We start from the raw sequence: 21342 nt of genomic DNA, 5'->3' as shown, positions 1-21342 counted from the left end.
TTCCCACTCAAAAACATTTTTGCCTTCACAACTATTAGATACAGTGACTCAAGTGTACAAGAACACTGTCCCCAATTCCTACCTGAAACTCATGAAAATTTTCCATTCTACAAAGTTAAAAACACCCTGTATGTACTTACACTAGGATGGGTTCATACAGCTTCAAATGTCAGTAGTAAATAGGAAGAACTAAGTCTTTCCCTTGGGCTGAAGTACATGACAGCGAGTTCACCCCTGCCAGCTGGGCTGTGGTAACTGTGCATCCATCTCAGCTGTACATCTAAGCAAATCTGTTTTATCTACATGTGTGAAGAACATACATAGGAAGTTGCTGAAACTCCTTCATTCAATATGTATGAAGTCATTAGCCATTAAATGGAATCACAGAATGAATCATAGCATAGTCTGGGTTGAAAGGGACCTTTAAAGATCATCTAGTCCAACCCCCTGCCATGGGCAGGGGTACTTTCTACTAAACCAGATTGCTCAAAGCCCCATCCAACCTGTCCTTGAACACCTCCAGGGATGGGGCAGCCACAGCTTCTCTGGGCAACCTATGCCATTGTCTCAGCACCCTCACATTAAAGAAATTCTTCTTAATGTCTGATCTAAATATACCCTCTTTTAAAACCATTGTCCCTTGTGCTTTCACTACAGGTCTTGGTAAAAAGTCTCTCTCAAGCCCCCTCTATATCCTGAAAGGCTGCAATAAGGTCTCACTGGAACCTTCTCTTCTTCAGGCCAAACAACCCCCACTCACTCAGCCTGTCTTCACAGCAGAGATGCTGCAGCCCTCTGACCATTTTTGTGGCCCTCCTCTGGACCTGCTACAACAGGTTTGTGTCTTTCCTCTGCTGTGGGCACAGAGCTGGACACACAACTGCAGGTGGGGTCTCATGAGAGTGATGTAGAGGGGGAGAATCACCTCCCTCGACCTGCTGGCCACAGCCGTGCAATGTAAGTATGCAGAAGTATGCTCGAAAGGAATATACAGTTGCAGATAACACAAGCACCTGAAACATCTCAATGACAGCAGGAAAATACTCTTTTGTGGGTGGGCAATTTGTGGCAGCACTAGTACTGCACAATATGCACATCCCCAGATGTGTACAGTGATGGTCTGGTTTGCCAGAACCACAGAAGTGCTGAGGGAATGAATTCACCACCCATCTGGTGAAGGATCTGCGTGCCACTTGTTTCCCAGGCAGGCCTATAGGCTTTGCACTGGCCCTTTCCATGCCGAGCATTACCTCAGCCTGAGGCTTTGCTCATACTTGGAATGAACCCTGAGGGTATAGCTGCTCCACCACAGGCTCCTATAGTTGTCAGGGAATGGTCAGCTCTATCAAGGCGTTGTGTTGAAGGAGGTATGCCAGTGGCTGGTTTGTACTAACTCAATGCTTTAATATGGTCTATGGTTTTATTAGATATTGGGCTTCATTCTGCACATTTAGTGCCAATGGCTACCAGTCCAATGATAATTCGAATATGAAAATACTTTCCAGAGACAGCTGTTTATGATTTTTAGTCTACTCTTATCTCATATTTCGATATCAATCCAGAAACTTAAACATGTTGTGGTTTGAGGTGTTTGTCTTACAAAAAAATAAAGGGATTAAATAAAACTTACTTAGAGGGATTTGGGGTTCAGTGGCTCTTAGGCAAACTGTACTTACTTTCTTACTGAAAAGACTGGGAGAAAAGAGGACAATATTCAAACCCTTCCATGTTATGCTGACTCCCAGGTTCTGGAAAACATACATGGCACTCAGGGCAGATCGCAGCCTACAGCATCCTTACCCAAACTGGTTTAAACAAGGTAGTGGCACACTGGAAAGGGTGTCTTTACCTTATACCACCTGAGCTACGCAGAGCTGCCAGTCAGGAACTGGACTAGAAATGACTGTAAATAACATCAGAAATAAAAGGATGTGGATTTTTGCCACTAAATGTACCAAAAGAAATGCAGTCTAGAATTATTTTTCTACTGACAGACTCATGGCACAATTTGAAGGTCTAGAGAGTGCTGGGAGCTGTCAGAGCAGGAGAAATAGGCGAAAGAGCTGGAAGCTGAGGGTGACAGCAAGCAGCCCAGAGCAGCATCCTCATGGGCACAGGACAGCCCCACAATACCTGCAAGATGAGCAGAGAGGGTTCGGTGATCCTAACCAAGTACAGCCAGGAGTCCTGTGATTCCTGGAGATGTCTGCAGTGAGGAGGCAGGTGTAAGGTAAAAACCTCAGGGTCTGGAGCAACAGGCACATGGCCAGGCACAGGCAGAGCTGCAGGACCAAGGATGAGGGCCTGGGCTCAGATGAAACTCCTGGGCAAAGTGGGAGGCTCCCAGCAAGGCGCCCACAATGGCTCTTTCCTTGGTGTCTGGTCCAGTGTCACCCACCCGGACCACGTAAGAGCTGGACTGGAGCACCAGTGCTAAGGGGGGAAGCCAGAGGGTTAAAAGAAGAAGACAACAAAACTTTGACCACAAAGCTCACCCTGACACCCACCACTCGCTCCATTGCAATACACAGTAAGAAGAGACAAAACTCTTTTGCAAAAAGCTGCACCATTTGCTAACTTCAAATAAAAACCATTTCCCATCTAAGCCAAATGAGCAAGGGTAGCAGCACTGCTCAGAAACAAACCTGAACACTAATGTAGTTTTATGCCATTTCCCTTTCCGCATTTCATATCTGGTTTTTCACAGTTGGGTGTGCCTGGAATGAAAACAGAGCTGTCCTTCAGTTCCTTAATCTTCACTAAAGCTTAGACTCTGTTTTACGCACACAAGCGTCGGTGCGGTAACTGAGGCAGAGAGCCACAGACCTTTACGCCTTGCCGGCCGCATCAGCTTCCAGCTGTGCCATCATCAGACTCACGTCTCAGCCCGGGCTGGCCGGGATGCAGGAGGCTGGATTTCACTGATAATTCGTTTAAGGGCACTTGTCCCAAGCCGTGGAAGCCGCCGCCGGGTGTCGCTGCCCGACGCTTTTTCCCTGCCATCTCCAGGTTGAGGGACTCGCTGCCGCAAGCGCCCCATCCGTCTGACGGACCTGAACAGTCGGGAAACACGTGCTCTGCGGGGCAGCCACCTTTCACATCAGAATAGATACTGGTATGCTTTGGCAGATGATGTGTGGAGACACCGCTGATCCACCTGGAGTTGGTCCCGGCCATGCCCAGGTTGTGCAGGCACCTGAAGGACCGCAGCGTTGCCAAAAGCTCCGTTTTGGCTAGACAAACTCTTCTGACGTTTGGTTGATGGCTGGGGCAGATTTGTCTGCCTGGTTTGATAGGTCTGTGTTTTTTATCCCTCCTACCATTCTTTGGAGGAAAGAGCCAATTAGTGGATTTCAGCCAGAAAAAACTCCTTTATGTAGAACAACCTGATCACGCTGTCCTCTGCTGTTTCGAACTTGCAAAGCAAGAACTAAATGCTGAAATTGCTTTACACCTTTTCAACTAAGAACAGAAAAATGCTTAAGTTGTGTCTGGTAGGAGAAAACCAAACCTCAAGCCTTTCCATCTCTCCAACCAGGTTTTTTCTTCTTTGATTTATTTTTCCCTCCTGGAAACAGCTAGTTTCTCTCAGCAGATATTACAAGCTCTTCCCAGTTTTGGAGAGGAATCTTCTTATACTTTTGGCTCAGTACATATCGTAAAAATCAATCCTCACAGGCATTCTGAAAGTCAGTGGAAACAATGGTTTTATTTTTAAGTGTGCTTTTACAGACTGTGCAAATCAAAGGCTGGGATATCAAGGATTTTAGGCTGGAAAGTGAATAGAAGTAAAACCGAAACTAGCTTATGACTGGCCTAAATTTGCCCAAGGTGGGAAATGAAAAGAAATAACCCTTAAAGCAGCTTATCCCCTTTCCAGAACTGCATGAGTCAATGTCAAGTTTTTGTCTGGGTTAGCTAAAGGTAAATGAGAGTTAAAAAGAACTGGAGGATTTAGATAAGATAGATGGCAACAGAAAAAGAAGAGAATACAAAGGTTTTCCAGGAAATTAAAATCCATGATACGAAATCCATAATACAAACAAGATAGAAAACCTAGTTTGGGTCTTACTGTAAAGGGTCTGAGAATCAAAAGAGAAACCAAATGTGAACCTCCTGTAAAGCAGGGAATTATACTGCCATTATTCAGAATGTTTGCTCTCCTATCTACTTTCAGGAAAGGCCATTAAAATAAATCTTCCTTGGCAGACAAAGTGGCAGGAGGAAAATGGAAAAGTACAATGAAGCAAAAATCATTAAAGCACATTAAAAGTGTATTGTATTGTATCATATCTATAAGAGTTTCCTTTTACTTCCCTCTTGCCTCCTCTGGGACCATTCCCAGTTCTGTTTGTTTGAAAGAGCTAATGCCAAAATGAAAAAAGGAGTCCTGGTCGGAGTGAGCCTTCTCTTACATCTACCCAGGCTATATGTAACATGCTTGGAAATATCCCTGTTCCTAATACTGCTTCATAATGGACAAAATCAGGCCCCTCCATCCAGAGATTTTAAGAACCCAGAGCTCCAGACAAGGCAGGAAACTGGCTATGGCCTTTCGTGTGTGCAGCCAGGGCTCGCAATTTTCAAGTATAGACTACCACACTCTTTCTGAAATAACCACCAGGGATTTGAAAGAATCTACATATTTTGGTTTCTCGGCAGTTTACATTGATGAGCAGAATGGCTACTCTCCAGTGCAGAGGGATATTCTGAGGTGGGAAATGGCAAAAACTGATGGAATTGACGGAGTGGGTGAGTAGCTGTATGTCAGAGGAGGTCATTGCTCCACAGGTAGTGATGCTGCTTGTACCTCCAGCTCTGATTATAAGGTCAGCACAAGTGCTGAGTGGAAAATGGCCAATATTTGCCTGTTTTGTCATGATATAACAGGGAAAAACAATACAATAATTTGGAATAGAATAGAAAAAGTGGAGCACAGTTGACATGAGCTTGTTTTTTCTCAGTCCTCTCACTTTCTGACGGGTGCTATAAAATACAATATCACACTTTGAAAAGGGTGGTTGTTTAGGTCTTTTTTCGTGCTTCCATCAGGCTACCCTACCCTTTCCTGGGCCTCCAATGCCACTTCCTCTCCCCCTGCCCCCCACCTATATTGGAGAAAACATATTCTGCATTGAGGTACAGCATGCATTTGAAAAGAAAATGAAGTTTTTGCAGTCCAGGGAGTGACAGATCGTTAATAATCCATGATACACAGGCTTTCCATCTGCTATTATTGCTCTCAGGTCAGTTTGCCCTAGGAAAGCAGGAAGGAAATAGAAAGCTTCAGTGAACATGAACAAAAAAGCTTCTATAAGCCTGCAACGTATACGTGAACTCCAAGTTGCTATTCCCTGGAAACGCTAAAGTTGGCTCTGCTTATATTTCTGGTTTTACTAGTAAATTCCTCCCTTTGCAGGAAAGGCACCAGACAGACCTTTTCCATACAACAGCCTCAGACGAAGGCACAGACTCAAGTGCTTTTGCTCCTAAGAAGGGATCTCCTCCCAATCAGAAACCCCTCTGTACCTCCAAAACCTATTTCTCTGCTGCGGATAAATGGAAGCATTCCTCCTCTTCAGCTGTTTCATGTGCATCAGGCCTCTCTTAGCTTGCAATTTTGTCTGCAAGCTTATTTTGAAAATGGAAGATCTCTGGCACTGTGAAATTCTCTCTTAAAATTGATGTGTGCTTGGGGTTAGTTATACAGGTAATGAAATCACAAGTTTGGGCTATGAGCTACAAAAGCAATTCCATGACATTGTTGCAAGTATTCTACCAATCTTAATGCTTAACATGGTCGGGAAAAAAGATGCAATGGTGTATGATAAAAATGTAGACTAGTTTATGGTTGCTGATTGAAGAAGAGGTATAACTGTTTTCAAAACACCTTAAAAAAACCCCTCCTGTATCAAAACGATGATTTGATTCAACCTGTACCATGGAATAAAAAGAAAAAGAGACAGAAGAATTTGACATTTGTCAAGAAGCCCTGAAGAGCTGTAGACTTTTATCCCCTTGCCTAGTGTGCTGCTGAGAAGTCACGTGCACGAGGGGCCGGCCCTCGCCTTTCTGCTTTTTATAAGACATGTTTGAACGTTGTTCTCATAAGGAAGTACACGGGGCACTTTTTTATTGGAAGTGCAGTGCCCTTCTTAGTGTAAGCTTAGGAACACATGTTTTGATGAAAGACTGAAAATATTAAATAAAAGAAGGGAACGTGAGTTTTCTGAAGGGAAGTGCTGTGCTTACAAGGCTGGCTCTAGCAAGACGAGTCTGGCCTCTGGAAGAGGAAGAGAAAGAATTGAGATCAGCAGGCACACAGAGTTGCTGGTGCAATAGACCTGTAAGGTAATAAAACTGCCTTTCTTCTTTGAACTTGGTTTCTCTTGTATAATGTTTGGTTGTCTATAATGCAGTACAAGACTCAGAATCTTCATTGTATATGGATTAAATGGCTATATCTACCACTGTAAATTTAGGTACCAATGTACTTTCAGGTTTAGCTTTAGTATCAAAACCAAAAGGAACTGCCCAGGATCTTTTAGCGCTGCCATACAAGCTTTACTGCTGTTGGCTGGATGGTTCTGAAAGAAGAGTTTGACATATCTAGCCAAGGAGAACAAAGGCTTTTTCTGCTAACCACACTGCAGTTAGATGTGGAAGGCTGAATTTAAAATTTGGTACCACCCCAATGTATTCATGTAGACTTAAATCCTCACCTCCTTGTTCTTACGTTGGGTTGGCCCAGCTCTAGCTAGGTCACCTCTTGCTGGTAAGATGCCTTCATTTACAACTGAAGGAAACTCTAATCCAAGCAAGTAAATGGTGGAGATGATTCAGCAGGTAACGTACACCCCTGAAGTCATCAGTAAGCAGATGTATTGTTCCCTTTTTGCTCCCAGATCTTTGCTGCACTGTCACTGCCGATGTAGTCTACTGGAGGTCATAGCTGCATGCCTCACCATTCCTGCTGGTGCTGACAGCCAAGTAGTTCATCACTTGTCTTCTAGAGGCTGAGTCTGGCAGCCTTTCAGCTTTGAATGCAGGAAACACTTCTGAACAGACACAGCCTAGCAACTTCTCTTCTGAAAGACATGTATAAGTGTAGACCTTTTCATATAGCATGTGTTGTATCTGTTGCACAACAGGGCTCACGAAAAATCTGTTGCCACTAGGGATGTTTTCCTTGGCCTCATAGTGCAGCTCTGCCTTCACTAATTATGTTGTGTCCTGTTTTGTTAAGATTAAATAAGGAGCACATAATCCTTCAGTTTGCAAGTTGCTGTTGTCCATCCTAGAGGCAACTGTGGCAGCATGCGAAGAGGTTCTTTCTGGTGGGCTTGTATGTAAAACCAGCATTCCACAGCATCTGTACAATTTTAAACTGTTCAGCCTGTCTTGCACAGGCAATACCTGTTTGAGACGGGTTTTGTGAGAGCAACCGACTCAGTATGTACAGGATATTCCTTCAGCACAGCGTGTTGCTTACATACTAACAAACTCTGGAGACTTGTGATTGTTCTGCTTTTCTCCTCAAGGACTACCAGTAAGTTAGGACCATGAACCCAGAGGGAAGTATCTAGCTTGAAGAGCTGAGAGAGGAATTGGCCTTTGCTTTCCTTTACATAGGAATCTCCACTTACATATACTCAATCTACCCCTCTGTATGTGAGAGCAGAGCTGAAGGGAAAGACCCACACCTGGGATGAGTCAGTAAGGTAAACAGTGGTGCTTTTATTAGTGCCTTTCTCCAGCAGCGCCTCAAAAATAAAGAGTTTTATCTAGAACTTGTGTCCTAGGTAAGAAACCACATTTCAGTCTCCGCTGGTTGAGAGGGAAGCACCAGACCTGACCTGAATAGCTTGGACTAACAAACCAAGGATTGTTAGTCAGGATGAGAAGAAATGGCCTCAAGGGAGGTTTAGATTGGATATTAGCAAAAAATTCTTCACCTAAAGGATTATCAAGCACTGGAACAGGCTGCCTAGAGAAGTGGCTGAGCCACCATCCCTGGCAGCAAGTAAAAGACATACAGATGTGGTGCTTATGGACATGGCTTAGTGGAGAACTTGGCAGCATCAGGTTAATGGTTGGACTCAATGATCCTAAAGATCTATTCCAACTTAAATCATTCTATGATTTTATGATGATTCTATGATCATTTCCCAGGCACCTCTTTCACTTCTCTTTTCTGCTTCTTCTATTCAGCCTTTCAGGACAGGCCCTGCCTCTTGCTGCAGAGCCATCTTCAGGTACCTGGGCTTGCATGATGTTTGCTAGCACCAGCAAGAGTATGTGTGATGGGGAATGGAGCCAAACAGCAGGGTCAGCATTGACACTCCCTCTGCTTGGACAAAGTCCCTAAGCCTTTTGGAGGTAAATGTCCATGAGGCAGGAGAATGAACCATCCTGCGGAAGAAATAGTAGTAGAGCTTGTCTGTGCTCTGTGATCACCTGAGGAGGAAGGACAGGAGGTGTGCCGGCAGGGTTAGAAGGAGAGGTTGGGCTGAGTGCAGCACCCAAGCTTGGGCTCAGGCAGAGTCTGCGGTGAGCACGGTCCAAGAGGACTTGTAGAGTTAGCCACAATAGCGGCTTGCATCTATACATGCAACTATACATTAATAAATAACACCAATACAACAACGGTCGAGAAATGGCACAGCCAGGTTACCAGTTGGTCCGGTTTTGCCAAACACAGGCCTATAGCTGGACGCCATCCAAATCAACAGTTATTTCATCTATGCTTGAACCTCCAGGCTACGCTTCACAGTAACAAAGATTAAACAGTCATGTTCCTAGTTTAGCTCTTTTTTTATGGTTTTCTTTCCGTACCCTGCCCACTCAGCCTCATATAAATACACTTCTCAAGCTTTTAGTTGGCTATCATTACAATTGGCTCAGGGGGCTGTTACAGTGGAGGGGTATTTTTGTGGACTTTAGCTTAGCCAGTATTGGTTCTCAGAGTCCACAAGGCAGGTTTTGTTGGTCGTGCTGCTCACATCTGTGGTTTTGCCAAATTTCTCTGTTCTGGCAGATAATTCTTGAAGTGAATGGAAGGCTGCAGCTAAATGTACCACTAGGAACACTGGCAGTTCGGTTTCCATTTTCTGGGAAATGGCATATGAATGTGACATTTGGCAGTGGGAGGGAGGGTGTAACATTGCTCCCTCAGAGCCTGCAAGCTCCAGAAGATAAATAATTTAGACCAGAGTTTCTAAGTAGACAGAATGAGACCGTGCTGCTACTCTCCATAATCTGTTCCTCCGAGTTTCTTTTAATCATCCTAGAAATAATATGCAGATTTGGGTTTTAGCAGGACTTCGAAGTACTGTCAAACTGAATCAATGCTTGCATTAAAAATCCTTCTTTACAGAGACTCATTCCTGAGAGTTTCTGCAGAGCAAGTGTTGCTTCTGCGAAAGTCCTGGCTCATCTCTAACCCATACCAGACAGGATACTGGAACAATAATATGGTTATAGTATGAAGAAGTAAGTCTAAAGAGAGTCATAAGTCACCAACTAAGATTTCAAACTTTAAAATGAACTGAAAAACAAGTTAGCTACTGGAAGTTTCCTTTATAAATGCTCACCAGCATGTGGTGATACCTCCTTTTCTTGGTGTCTGTAAGTAATGGTATAAATGAGCTATAAACTGTGACCCTTTGTTCGCTTTTTATGCTCCTCCAGCCTTGTTGTATACACAGGGGTGAGACTCCTTACCGAGACATCAGTGCTCGAGAAAGTCTGGATAAGGAAGCTCCTATTCCACATTTTTACCAACATAATTTGTTTCATTTGTCAGAGGTTCCCCACCAGAGCGAGGTGCAGGCTTTGCTGTACAGCTGCATCTGAAGTGCAAGTGCTTATTTGATGTTACATACTAGCAAGCTGTAATAATACCCTACCTCCTGCTATCGGTCTGCACTTAGCCTCGTTTAGGAGACCAACCTTTGAACCCTTATTTGATTTCTATCTGTACAGCCACCTTGGGTAGGACTGTTCTCAATGCATAAGTAATAGCCCAGTGTATAGGGCTGTGAGTTTTTAATGCTACTACTGGAAGTCCTCTCACTGGAATAAATTTTTATATTATTTTATATAATTGCTTTATAATTTTTATATCTAGTTATGGTATATATAGCTTATCTATCATATATTGCTATACATTTTTTAATTAGTGAAAGATTAGTATACATGAATGTTACACAAATTATTTTAGATCTATAAAGAGGACCCATGGTGGGGAGGACTATATTGTTTTAAGTAGCATTGGTGTCTGATGTGAAGAGAAAGCTTAGATCTTTTCTATGAGGAACTTGAGTTTGAATAAAGTATTAAATAATGAAAAAGAATGGCACAGCCTTTAAAATTTTCCCTCTGTTTCTGGACAAACTTCAAACTGAAATAAATGCCTGATCTGGTGTCCAGGGCAAAGGGAAGTGCCTGTTCCAGGGCTCGTTGACCAGCTGAAGGGATTTGCTGTAGCCTTGCTTTCTGTGTAGTGGAGACACTCAGAAATGCAGTTCATCTTTAAATGCCCTCTAAGCTACTCTGGTTTGCACTGGAAGATGGCCTCAATCATGGGGCAAGGAGAAGGTCTTATCTTTGCTCCCCTGCATCCTGAGGGTGGTATGCACATCAGCACTCCCTTCCTAGGCACAGCAAGGAAGAAGAAGCAGCCTGGTGCCTGTCTTACATCATTTTGGTTCTCCTTTGTTTTCTCTGTATTTTAAGTTCCCACTTCTTTTTCTTGGTTTGTTTCTTGTAACAGCCTCTTGCTCACTTTTTCCTGCTGGGCTTTCAGTTTCCCTTGCAGGTTCATTAGAGCTGCCTGCATGAATGCTGTGAGAAGACACAAAGCTCCTGCTGACCCTTTGAATATCTCAAGGCAGCAACTAGCAAGAGAAGGGGAACTTGTACCCACACCTTCTGCTTTCAATTTGCTCTGCCATGTCCAGCAAACAGGAATGCACCTTTTGAGCAAGAGATCTCAGTGCAGTACTGGGCGCTTCACAGGACATGGCTTGTGCTGAAGCCCAGGAAGCTGTTTGAAGACAACACAGCTGCTTGGATGTCACTGGGACAAATTCTCATCCAAGCGTAGTGAGATATTTTGCCACATGACATGAAGTATAGGTATCTAAGGAGTAAATTGCAGCACACTCCCAGCAGAAAACTAGCAAGCTGATACCCAGGCTTGCACTGAGAAGAAAATTTCACAGAGGCTGTTGCCATGTGTTTGAGACAGGCTATTGGAGGCTTGGGATGGTGGTGTGTCAATAGCTCAACTTGAGCACTGTGGCTTGATGGGCTACAATGTGCAGGGAAACGGGAAGATGACAAAATGCGTGTGCGTGCTGTGGGATTGTGTGTTTGCTTGGATAAGAACAAGGCACCTTAGATAAGTGCCACCACACCCTCCACTGCCCACAATCACACATGCAAAACTGTTGGCTCAGGTGCCCTAAAGGGAAAGGACAGTTGAGAACACTATGATAGGCAAGTAGCATAATTTCCCCTAATATTTGGGCTAGTTGTTTTATGCTTTCCTACCTGGAGCACTCAGGGCTCAAATGTGTCAAAGCTTCCTCTGAAAGCACAATTCTCATTTGAGAGATGGTATAGGCTTTGCAGTGCTTTGATGAATCTTTTCTCTTTCCATCACAATAATCAGTTAGCATTGTTGCAGGTTTTCCTCTTTTCATATACTGCACCCCAACCACTGAATACTCCTAGAATTTCCTCATCTCCCCTGCTTAAGCAACCAAATACAGTTAGATACGTAATGTATCAGATCTCTTGCTCCCGTTCTTTGATGGCCTTGATTACTACCTGAGGTATTTCTCAGTAACCAAACTCTTTTTCTAGAGAAGACTGTTTCTCTGGCTCCTGGGTACTGCAATATTCTTCCCATCACTGAGGTTTATAAGGTGGAAGGTTCTGTAGAAATGTCAAGTACTGGTTGGATGCATGAAAACCAGGCTGCTCCCTAAGCCGTTAAAATTAATATGTTCTTGCAGGAACCAAGATGTCTTCACCAAATGTTGTCAGTATGAAAGAAATACTGTTGGAAGATGATGAGCGAGACAGCATAGAATACAAGATCCTACTGGCCTATGCCCAACAGCGGTTGTCTGTCAGTAAATATGGGAAACTTCTGGAAAACAAGGCTAACGTGCAGAAACCATCATCCTTAATCAGGAGACAAGGAAAGACTGACCATCTAAGAGATAAAGACAGATCAAGCCTAACAGCATTTTCTCAGGGTCTTGTAATACAACTAGAAGGTAAAACTCAACGGAAAACAAAACACTTGCCAGGACATCATCTACCTTTCCCCTGCAGCAGTGCAGAGCCCCCAGCGTTGTCACTGCAGGGAGGTCACACAGCAGGTTTCTCCCATGTTGAGAATCAATCCAAGATCCCTCCACAAGAGGATTCACAGCATCAGAGAAGTATGTCTAAGTTCTTTCCTTGTGCTGTCTTTAAATCTCTCCTTCAATAGCTGAAACGGCTAATGGCCTGTGGAAAGACACACTTTTGTCACCTCTTATGCTGGCTCTGTTGATTTCCAGTTAGGAAGGCAGATTGCCAGATCTTCAGTTCTGCTTGCAGACACAAGATTCATGCTTGTGAATGGCTTTTCTGTTTTCCATTGCGCAGTGGTAACTATCGTATAAATTGCACAGGTTGGGACTCCTCCCCCCCAACCCCCCGCCCCCCACCCCAAGCATCATCTTTTTCTTTCCATACCTGCTAAGAAAGAAAAAACACTGTTCAGAGTGAAGGCATCCACACTAAATTCAAGGAAGAAAAGTTGTTTGAAGGCCTGTTTAAGGAGCTTTATCATGTAGTAAATGTTCCACATTGAAGACAGAAGTCCTAGATTCTGCTTGAAACTCTAGTGCCAAGCAGTTGGCAGTAACAAGCCTCAAGCACAGAGCAGCCCATGTCTCTGAGCCTGAGTTAACCTCCCTGGGGATCCTGCTTGGCTTTGAATCTGGACTTTACCAGCCCTTCAGCAGGTTGCAGGACCAATTACTAAAGAATTATTATTCTTATGAATCACTTATACTGTTAGCAATTGCACTTGAAGCTTGGCAAGGCCATACTGGAGCAAATGGGGGTGTTTTGCGGACTAGCTGCCTAAATTGAAGGCCTGTTCAATTTTAAAGCAATTGCCTGATCTTAGGTTTCCAAAGTCATGAGCAGCCTGATCCCCTTCCTAGAAGTCTAGCAGCTCCCAGACAAGCTCTGCAGGCAGACACAGGGGTGGAAATGTCTTGGATTGATTCACCAGCCTTGAAATGTAGTTTTTATTGGCTGCATTAACCCGTGCTGCCCTCACAATAAACCCTGCTCATTAATCCTACATGTGTTATGGGTCAGGCCACCACTGAACTTTGTCTCGATGTCTTTTCTGGTTGTGCAGGAGCTGCCATTTGGCAGTGGTGGTGGAGAGATTGAGCTCTGCACCCCTGTGAGGTGAATTGTGAGGAGGAGCACCTTTTAGGTGAAACAAACTTTGCAACAGCTCCTCCTGCTCTCTTTGCTGTAGCAGGATCCCTGCTGGAGTGCTCTCACAGAGTGATGCCTTCAGCTGGTTAGGGTCCTGAACAGGATCACTATGCAAGGTGGATAAAGCCAGTCTGGTTGCTGACTTCTCCCAGTATTCATGTCTGCTTAATACAACAATGTCAAGGGCACAAAAAGCTTTTGTGCTAGAGGTGCCTCTGAAGTGAAGTCAGTTTCTCTTTTGCTCAGGGTTAGCCTGTGAGAACAAGGGAAGAGCTTTGAAATACAGTGTCTTTTCTGAAACTGGACCTATAGATGAGCTAATCATGGCAAATACAACTGAAGCTTAAGATTCACAGTCCTGTAGAGGAGTACTCTCACATTTCTTAATGCATAGTGTGCTTCTGGCTTGCAAGGAAGCATGCTAGCGAACAACACACTCTTGCTTCTGTATGGCCTCTACATAGCTAGCTGCTGCTCAGATACTAGAGAGGGGTTGTACTACATCTCTTGAAATTATTACCAGCTCCTCTCAAGCAATAGCAAAGCCCCAGGAAATGTCTCTCTTGGCATCCTCTGGGCACTTCCACCTCAGAAGACATGTAAACAAGTAAATCACTGAATTAGTCCTTGGAAAGATTAACTGCATTCTCTATTTTCCAACCTCCTTCCCAATCAGGTGAAACAGCAGATGTAAACCGCATTGCAGACAAACTTGCCAAGCTTGTTGCTTCCAGATCCCAGGAACCTCCTTCAGATGTGTCATCCAAGATAAGTGATCTTACTGATGGAAGCGAGAGCAAGGAACGTGGTAAGGGTGAAGAGTTTTGAGCTCACACACAGTACATCAGGTTGGGACTGCACACTGGGGCATTTTTCTAGACATAGTGAAGCACTGGGGACTTCTGTGGCAAGATGCTGTGAAGAAGGAAGTCTGCTCTGCTGGTTCTTGCTCTGTGGCCCACATTTCTGCTCTTGCAATTAAAGACAGCATCCTTAAAAATGAGAAAAAGAGAAGGAAGGCAGTGATCTAAGGTGACAGAGCAGTGGTAGGATTGGCAGGGCTGGGGACAGAGTAATACCCCAGGGCTCTAAGGCCAAACACCAGTCATTGGAGCAATAATATCTTGGTCAATCCCTCTTTGGTGACAGGACAACCCTGCTCTAAAATCTCTGTTAAAAGTCTGCACTGCTTGTCTTCCATGATGGCTGCAGGGATTTGATTTTAATGCAAGCTTCCTAGGGATTTCTGGTTACAAGAGGGATCCTGCCATACTTGCATTTTCTTTAATCTGGCAAACCCAGAGTTTGTCCTAATGAGTTGCAGAAGGTGTAATTGGAATAACGAAGGGTTTTTTTTCCCCTAATTTCAAGTCAATTTTCATGGGTTTCTGCTAGCTACTCTTTTGTTCTGCCTTATTATCAGACATACCTCAAAGCCCAAAGGGCTGCCAGTGGGATATTAAAGCCCCTGCTCTTTCCCAGCTTTTTAACTGGAACAAAACATCAGGCAGATGGAGAAATAGCATTGCTTACTCCACGCAGACTAGAATAGTGAGCTTTAGCTTAAAGCCTGGATACACAACTCTGTGGATTTGCCACAAAGTAGGAGCTGTTTTCATGATTAAATGACACAAAGGCTATCTGGATCCTGCTAGAAGGCTGTGATATTTATACTACTCTTTTCTTTAACAGATGAAGAACAGATAATACAAACAATAGTTTCACTGTTAAAACAATCAGGGGACCAACTAGAAGAAAAGGTAACTCCTCCTGTTTTCAGGAGCTACACAGGCTGGAGTGTGAGAGATTACTTCTCTTGGGAGTGAATGGTTTGTAACCTAGTGCTTTCTGTCTCTATGCTGAACTTCTCTTTCCACATCTGGGGGCTTTCTGAAACCTTCACCATTCAGCCTGAAATCTTTCTGAAGACTAGAGGATTAGCAGTGATTTCTGTTGGGGTGTGGGAGGAAGGCAACAGAAATGTCATGCATTTCAAAAAGGAGTCACTTGCCTTATTCCTGTTGAGTTTCATGGGATGCTGAGCACTTGGCTGACTCCAAGAAACTCTTCTGCTTGCATTATATTTGGCATACAAGTTGTTCCCTGTGGAGGGAGAGAAACTCCACGGCTTTGAAAGTTGCTGTATGGAAATAAATCTTAGGAGTTCATTTTGAAAGTCCTCCCAAGAGCTATAGAAGAGACCCTGCATGAGTCCATTAGTGGGAGTGGATGTTTTCTTTATTAAAAATGCAGGCACTTCTTCCTTTTACTCCCTTCTTTAGCTGCCCCTTCTGCTCTGTAAAGGTATACACCAACACAGAGGATGCGCTCAGCTCCTGCAGAAGAAGGACTCCCAGATACAGTAAGAAGCATCACCAAGACTATGATGGGGCAAAAGGAGCTCAGCATGGCAGCTGTTGCCAGCACTTCTCATAACTTGCCTTTACTGTCATCTTTCCACTGCTCCTGTATTCGCATGTCTTGTCACCTGCAGGTCTCAATATTAGTGTCACAATTGGCTTTCTCTCTCTCTACTTCTCTCATTCAAATGCAAAAAAAACCTGAAGATTTTTTTCAAGGAACAAACATAGAGCCACCTCCAGAGACTCAAGAAGCAGCTTTGCAATGAGGTGTGCATTCACCACCACAATTAGAGTATACTGCATGTGGTACCTAGAGATGCTCTTCTTTCCCAGTGAGATAGGGAAAGCAATTCAAACAAAAGTGGTTCAGTTTAACTCATGCTTATTCTACTTTTCAGGTCAAAAAGGACAGTGGCTTATATCAGCATTTTAAAGACATGTTGTCCTACACTTTCTTCGAGAGGATCACTGATTTGTTCCTGGAGGATGTCTCAGCAGATTCAACAAGTGAGCCAGAAGGCCAAGTACAGTGCAAAAAAGTTGCCTATACAATGGAAGTTGCCACAAGACTTACCCCTGTGGACAACCATCCTATGAACCGGGTCTTGGGCTTTGGTGCAAAGTACCTCAGAGAACACTTCAGGCCATGGATTCAGGACCAGGGTGGTTGGGTATGTGGTTTTCCTCCTTTGACACATGCATAGCCTAGGGCACTTCGAACACTTTCACAAAACATGGGCCAGATGCAAACCAAACCAAACCAAACTGCATATTCTTTAACACAGCGTGTATTCCAGCTGTGGAATTACTTGCTACAAGACATCGTATATGCTGCAAGTTTTTTATTTAGATAGGTCCAAAAATCAATAGGAGACATTCATGGTGGGTTGTTACGTATAAAACACCATTCCTGGCACACAGTCCTTCAACCACAAATAGCTGAAGGCTGGGAGAAACACCAGGAAACTTCATGCTTGCCCTTAATACTATACTGTCCCTACAAGTGTGCTGTTGGCAGGCTCCTGGGACAGCACAGCAGTTCATCAGTTCATACAGCCTGCCCTCACAGTGTGGTAGACTTCCACTTTCCCTGTACACAAAGGCATCTGTTTATCTTCATATTCCTCTTTCAAAGTCGGTTGTTCAAGGCACTCTCTCTTCTGCCAGCAGTAGTGCTGAGCCACTGTCCTCCATGGATTTCCACCTGGATTTGCTAGGAGGCACTTGCATCAAAGATCCTAGTCCTTTTGAGTTGCACAAAATGGATGGAAACATTTTCAGCAGCTCTATAGCCTGTGTCCACTGGAATAGGTGGCATGTGAGGCCAGGAAATCCTACTGGCAAACCTACTGGCTGGCCTCAGCAGAACTGAAATAAGGATGAAGGTCCTAATTTCTTTTATAACTGCAAGCTTTCTTTGTATATTACAGGAGAAGGCTCTGACTTCACTGGATCAAGAAGAAGTAGAGTAACCATGACTGCACTCATTCTTCAGGGAGCAGGAGCCTTCAGTTAAGGAACATATAGGATCTTACCACAATCCAATGCGAGAATGATTAGTGGTTATGTATTTTTATATTTTCTATGCAAGGCTGGAATGTTGCATGGCTGATGGGTACAACTGTACTTTCATAAAGTTGGTATTGATGTGGAAGTGTTCTTCCTATGCATGTGAAGTCACCTTCAACTCCCCTGGAGTACTGAGACCCGTAAGTAGTGATTTTAGACACCTTTCCCAGTAGAGATTCTTGCTGCTCTCTTATGGGTGGATGCTAAAGCGTAAACAGGAGAAAAATAACAAAGTATGCCATCAAGAGCCATTGGACCGTGATCAAATATCAACCAAGTGGGACAAGTGCTGCCAGGTTTGAGTCGTTCACAGTTCTGTTATCAGTTCTACAGTATTGATGCCATTTTATACTTCTGAAAGCAACTGAGTAAGGTTAATGCGAGCTTTTTATTCTAGTGCGCTCCCCAATCCCCCAAGAAAAGAGACTTGATTACCTACTGCAGATGCTCTTAATTTGAACTGTTCTGCTTTAAACCCCTTCAAAGTATAGCACAATAGATACTGGCTTTTGCAACATTATTTTGTACATTAATGTGGAAGACACAAACATTGTGAGAGCTTTGTAGTCCAAGAAATTTAAAACTTTTCCTACTGTGTCAGTTTTCCTCCTTGTTCAAAAGGAGCTTGACGCTATGTGTAACCTCAGGGATTTCTCCATAAACTGACCTGGTCCTTCAGCCACTGAAAACAAGTGGTCTGGTTGGAGTTCACGAATCCGTGTGTGTGGCAGTAGAAGTGCATCACTGAGAGGAGAGGCAGATGCCAGAGAAACTATTCACGATTTCGAGCCTTGGTTTGTGGCCTACTGAGTTGATGACTTGGATTTCTGGCCCTGGCAAATCCCGTAGAAAAAGAGGGAACTCTGGACATCGGCTGAAGCTGTAAAGCCTTGGTGTCGCTTCTGTGACTTTCCAGTACCAAGAGGTAATATTTCCTCAACTGCCTCTCAGTAAGATACCCTTCCGTTATGGGTGCTCATTCTGCATGTACGTTAACTGCAGAGACTGCATGAAGAAGTTATTAACAAATCATGAATTTCAACGAAAGTGGTAAAAAGCATTTTAACCAGATGTGTAAAATATGCACTGCTATCAAAGATCAGCTATTTTTCTAATAAACCTTCAACTTTCAACTCCTGCATAGCAAACTCTGCCTCTGTTCGGACACGTATCTGTGAAACAGAAGACAGAGAAGGTGGAAGTGAGTTACCTTTGCTTCCCTTCTTCAAAGGAGTTGGGAAACACTTGATGTATCCCTAGACCGTAGATCTAAGATTTTAAGAACATCCATTCTTTCTGATCATATCAGATGTCCCCAAAGCGGAATGATTTGTGGGGCAGAGGCAAGAACTTACTCAAAAGTTCAAAATGTTGTTGTCCTTCTGTCTCTTGCCTATGGAAAAGAGATTGTGAAGTGTACCCTCGCACACACTGGGGGCTGCTGCTTTATTACAAACTTGGGTTCTAAAGCAGGCCTGTTAGCTAGATCTTAGCTCTGAAGAACTAACCTAATTCCATTCCAATTACACTAAGACTGCATTCAGTCTGCTCACATACACCAGTGGCCACGAGGTGGGCACTAGCTTATGGAAGTCATTTCAGCAATTTTTAATGCTTGAATAACAGACTGGTATTTAGAGAGGTGCAAGCTGTACGCTGTGAGTGTGGTTTTCCAGCTGAAGGCTTAGCAGCCCCAAACCCACACTCATCCCTCTTCCGCATTTTGGTACCTCAAGGGTCAGTTTCGTGCCAAGGGCAGAGCCAACAGTGAAACAGACCATCTCAAATGGGAGTGCAAAAACTGGCCATCTAAGTAAAGTTGTTCAGCTGGTTTTTATTTTTCCCTGGGTTGTTTAAGAGGCGTTTTTCTCAGTAGCAATAGGGGCCAGCATAGGAAACCAGCCAAGTGAGCTGTTTCTTATTTAGTCACTCTTACATTTGTCATCTGCATCAGTTAGATTTTAAGAGCAATCTGCTCCTTTTATGGCAGGGATCTGGGGTAACCTCCTTGCTGGAACGATGGTTTTGGTTTATTCTAAGAGCAGTCAGCAAGGCTGAGCACCAGGCTGTTGCCACTGCTGCTGCCTGGCATGAATTAACAAAGCTCTACTGCTGGCTCAACCAGTCTTCGTCTTGCTGTTCTTTTTAATCTGTGATGACTAAAGCAGCAGCAGACAAATGCGTGAGTTCTGGGTGTGTATGGAGGAGGAAGGGATGTGGAGAGGGAGGGGGCCTGGCCATGCTTTCAGTTCATGTTAATTGCTTGCAAGACATCTTTGTGTTTAGCTCTAGGACCCTCTGGTGCTGATTTGGGGATGATACCGTGAAAGACAGAGAGGTTTACTGTTAAAACAAGAAGTGTCACTTGGGATTTTTCTTATCGTGTATCTATGCAGGTCAGCATCACATTATTCATTATATCAGCAAGTTTAATTTAAAATGAGCTGCTTTCACTGTGTGCAAAGTTTTCAGCACCAGAGTTTACCCCTGTGCAGTGGTTTATTTTTTAAGGATGCCAGAAGGGTCCTACAGTTGCCTTCTGCACTATGTTAAAGGGAGCCAGCTCACTGGGGCCGCCCGTGTGAGCACCTGGGAGCTGCCATCCCAGCCTAACATCCTCCTCTGAGAGCCAGGGCTCCAAGCCGTGAGTGGGCCTTGCCCTGGCTGCTGTTTCCTGGGGCACCCAAAGCATCAGATCAGAAGATTCCCACTATCCCATGCACACCAGTTGCACAGAGGAGTTCTGCCCCGGCTCATAGCAGCAGTGTCCCCTGCTCCAGTGAGTAATCAGGAGGCAGAAACAGTAGAAAACAGTCTGGAGCCTTCACCCAAACCCAAACATTTTACTTGTCTGTTACTTACTTTTGCTTCAGCTTTCAGGAAATGCTGGCAAATCCAGTATTTCTATACAATAGGCTATTGAGGCATATGGAGGTATCCTTGGGTCTTCTTACAGCATCACATGGTCTCCCTCTTTTTAAGCTGCTTCTCCTTTCTCTCCTTACAGGTGAGTAACTACTACTACTGATAGACACATGTGAGTAGGCAGAAAAGCAGCAGGTGGACACATAAGGGAATCACAGGGAAGCGCCGAGGGAAATAGCTCAATAGACACCATTGCCTGAAAAGCAGATTTACTGCCTATGACTTGTGTGCTGCAAAGGCTCACAGTCTGGAACAAGTTCAGGGTTAAAAGTTCACAGCTGGGGCGTTGTAGTGTGAGTGGAGGGTGAGAACCAAGCAGAAGACATTAAAGCTGATTGCCTTGCTTGTTTGTTATCTGCAGCTGTGATGCTCCTGCCAGGGATGGTGCAAACCCCAGCAGCGAGGCAGGAACTGTAGCTCTGTTGCATGCTACCTACACCACAGCAGGTTGTGGGGTGGGGTTAAGCGATGTTCTGGGATCCAAGCTGTTGCGATCCATCCTGCTTAACCCACAGAGAGTGTTCCTCTCGTGTCCCATGACTTGCTCCTCTGCTTATCTGCTGCAGCCAAAGCAGAAAGATGCAGAGATGGTGCATTTTCCTGCCTGGGGTGATAGAAATGATGGGTTACAAAAAGATTTCTCACTGGAGTCAGCATCTTTGTTGACTGATATGATCTCTGTGCTGACTTTCACAGTCATCTCCCCCTCATCTTTCTACTCCAGGGTCACTTTTGGCAGATGCCAAACAGGGCTCTTACCTCTTCCCTAAGGGGAAGCTCAGCTGTTTCCCACCCAATGCTATCATACTAAAAGGGGAACCAGCTGAGCTCGTCTCTGGATGCTGGAGGGAGATAGAACTTAAGTTTTTAGAGGTTAAACACTCAAAGTGTAACTTTCTGTCTGCCACTGCAGTGGTTCTGCTTTAAATATTCATTACACACAGTACTGCAATGGAAAATTTGG

General features: G+C 44.2%; 1 protein-coding gene across 1 annotated transcript; it reads left to right on the top strand.

The window, feature by feature from the left end:
- The first annotated feature begins 6144 nt into the window (after nucleotides 1-6144).
- BCL2L14 (BCL2 like 14) lies at nucleotides 6145-17718 on the top strand. Its single transcript, XM_065665078.1, has 6 exons — nucleotides 6145-6351; nucleotides 12024-12458; nucleotides 14198-14329; nucleotides 15214-15281; nucleotides 16283-16555; nucleotides 17315-17718. Exons 2-6 carry the CDS (start codon nucleotides 12032-12034, stop codon nucleotides 17354-17356), a joined length of 942 nt encoding a protein of 313 aa, XP_065521150.1. The 5' UTR covers nucleotides 6145-6351; nucleotides 12024-12031; the 3' UTR covers nucleotides 17357-17718.
- Nucleotides 17719-21342: the final 3624 nt, after the last annotated feature.

This window comes from Lathamus discolor, chromosome 1 (assembly GCF_037157495.1).
Source record: "Lathamus discolor isolate bLatDis1 chromosome 1, bLatDis1.hap1, whole genome shotgun sequence".
In the NCBI taxonomy this organism is placed as follows: domain Eukaryota; kingdom Metazoa; phylum Chordata; class Aves; order Psittaciformes; family Psittacidae; genus Lathamus; species Lathamus discolor.
The sequence above is the reverse complement of the archived record's forward strand: the minus strand, read 5'-3'. Positions and strand labels throughout refer to the sequence as shown.

Coding starts and splice junctions, on each gene's coding strand:
- BCL2L14 (XM_065665078.1), top strand. CDS start 12,032: ATGTCTTCACCAAATGTTGTCAGTATGAAAGAAATACTGTTGGAAGAT. Junction 12,459..14,197: donor GGATTCACAGCATCAGAGAA/GTATGTCTAAGT, acceptor CTTCCCAATCAG/GTGAAACAGCAGATGTAAAC. Junction 16,556..17,314: donor TTCAGGACCAGGGTGGTTGG/GTATGTGGTTTT, acceptor TGTATATTACAG/GAGAAGGCTCTGACTTCACT.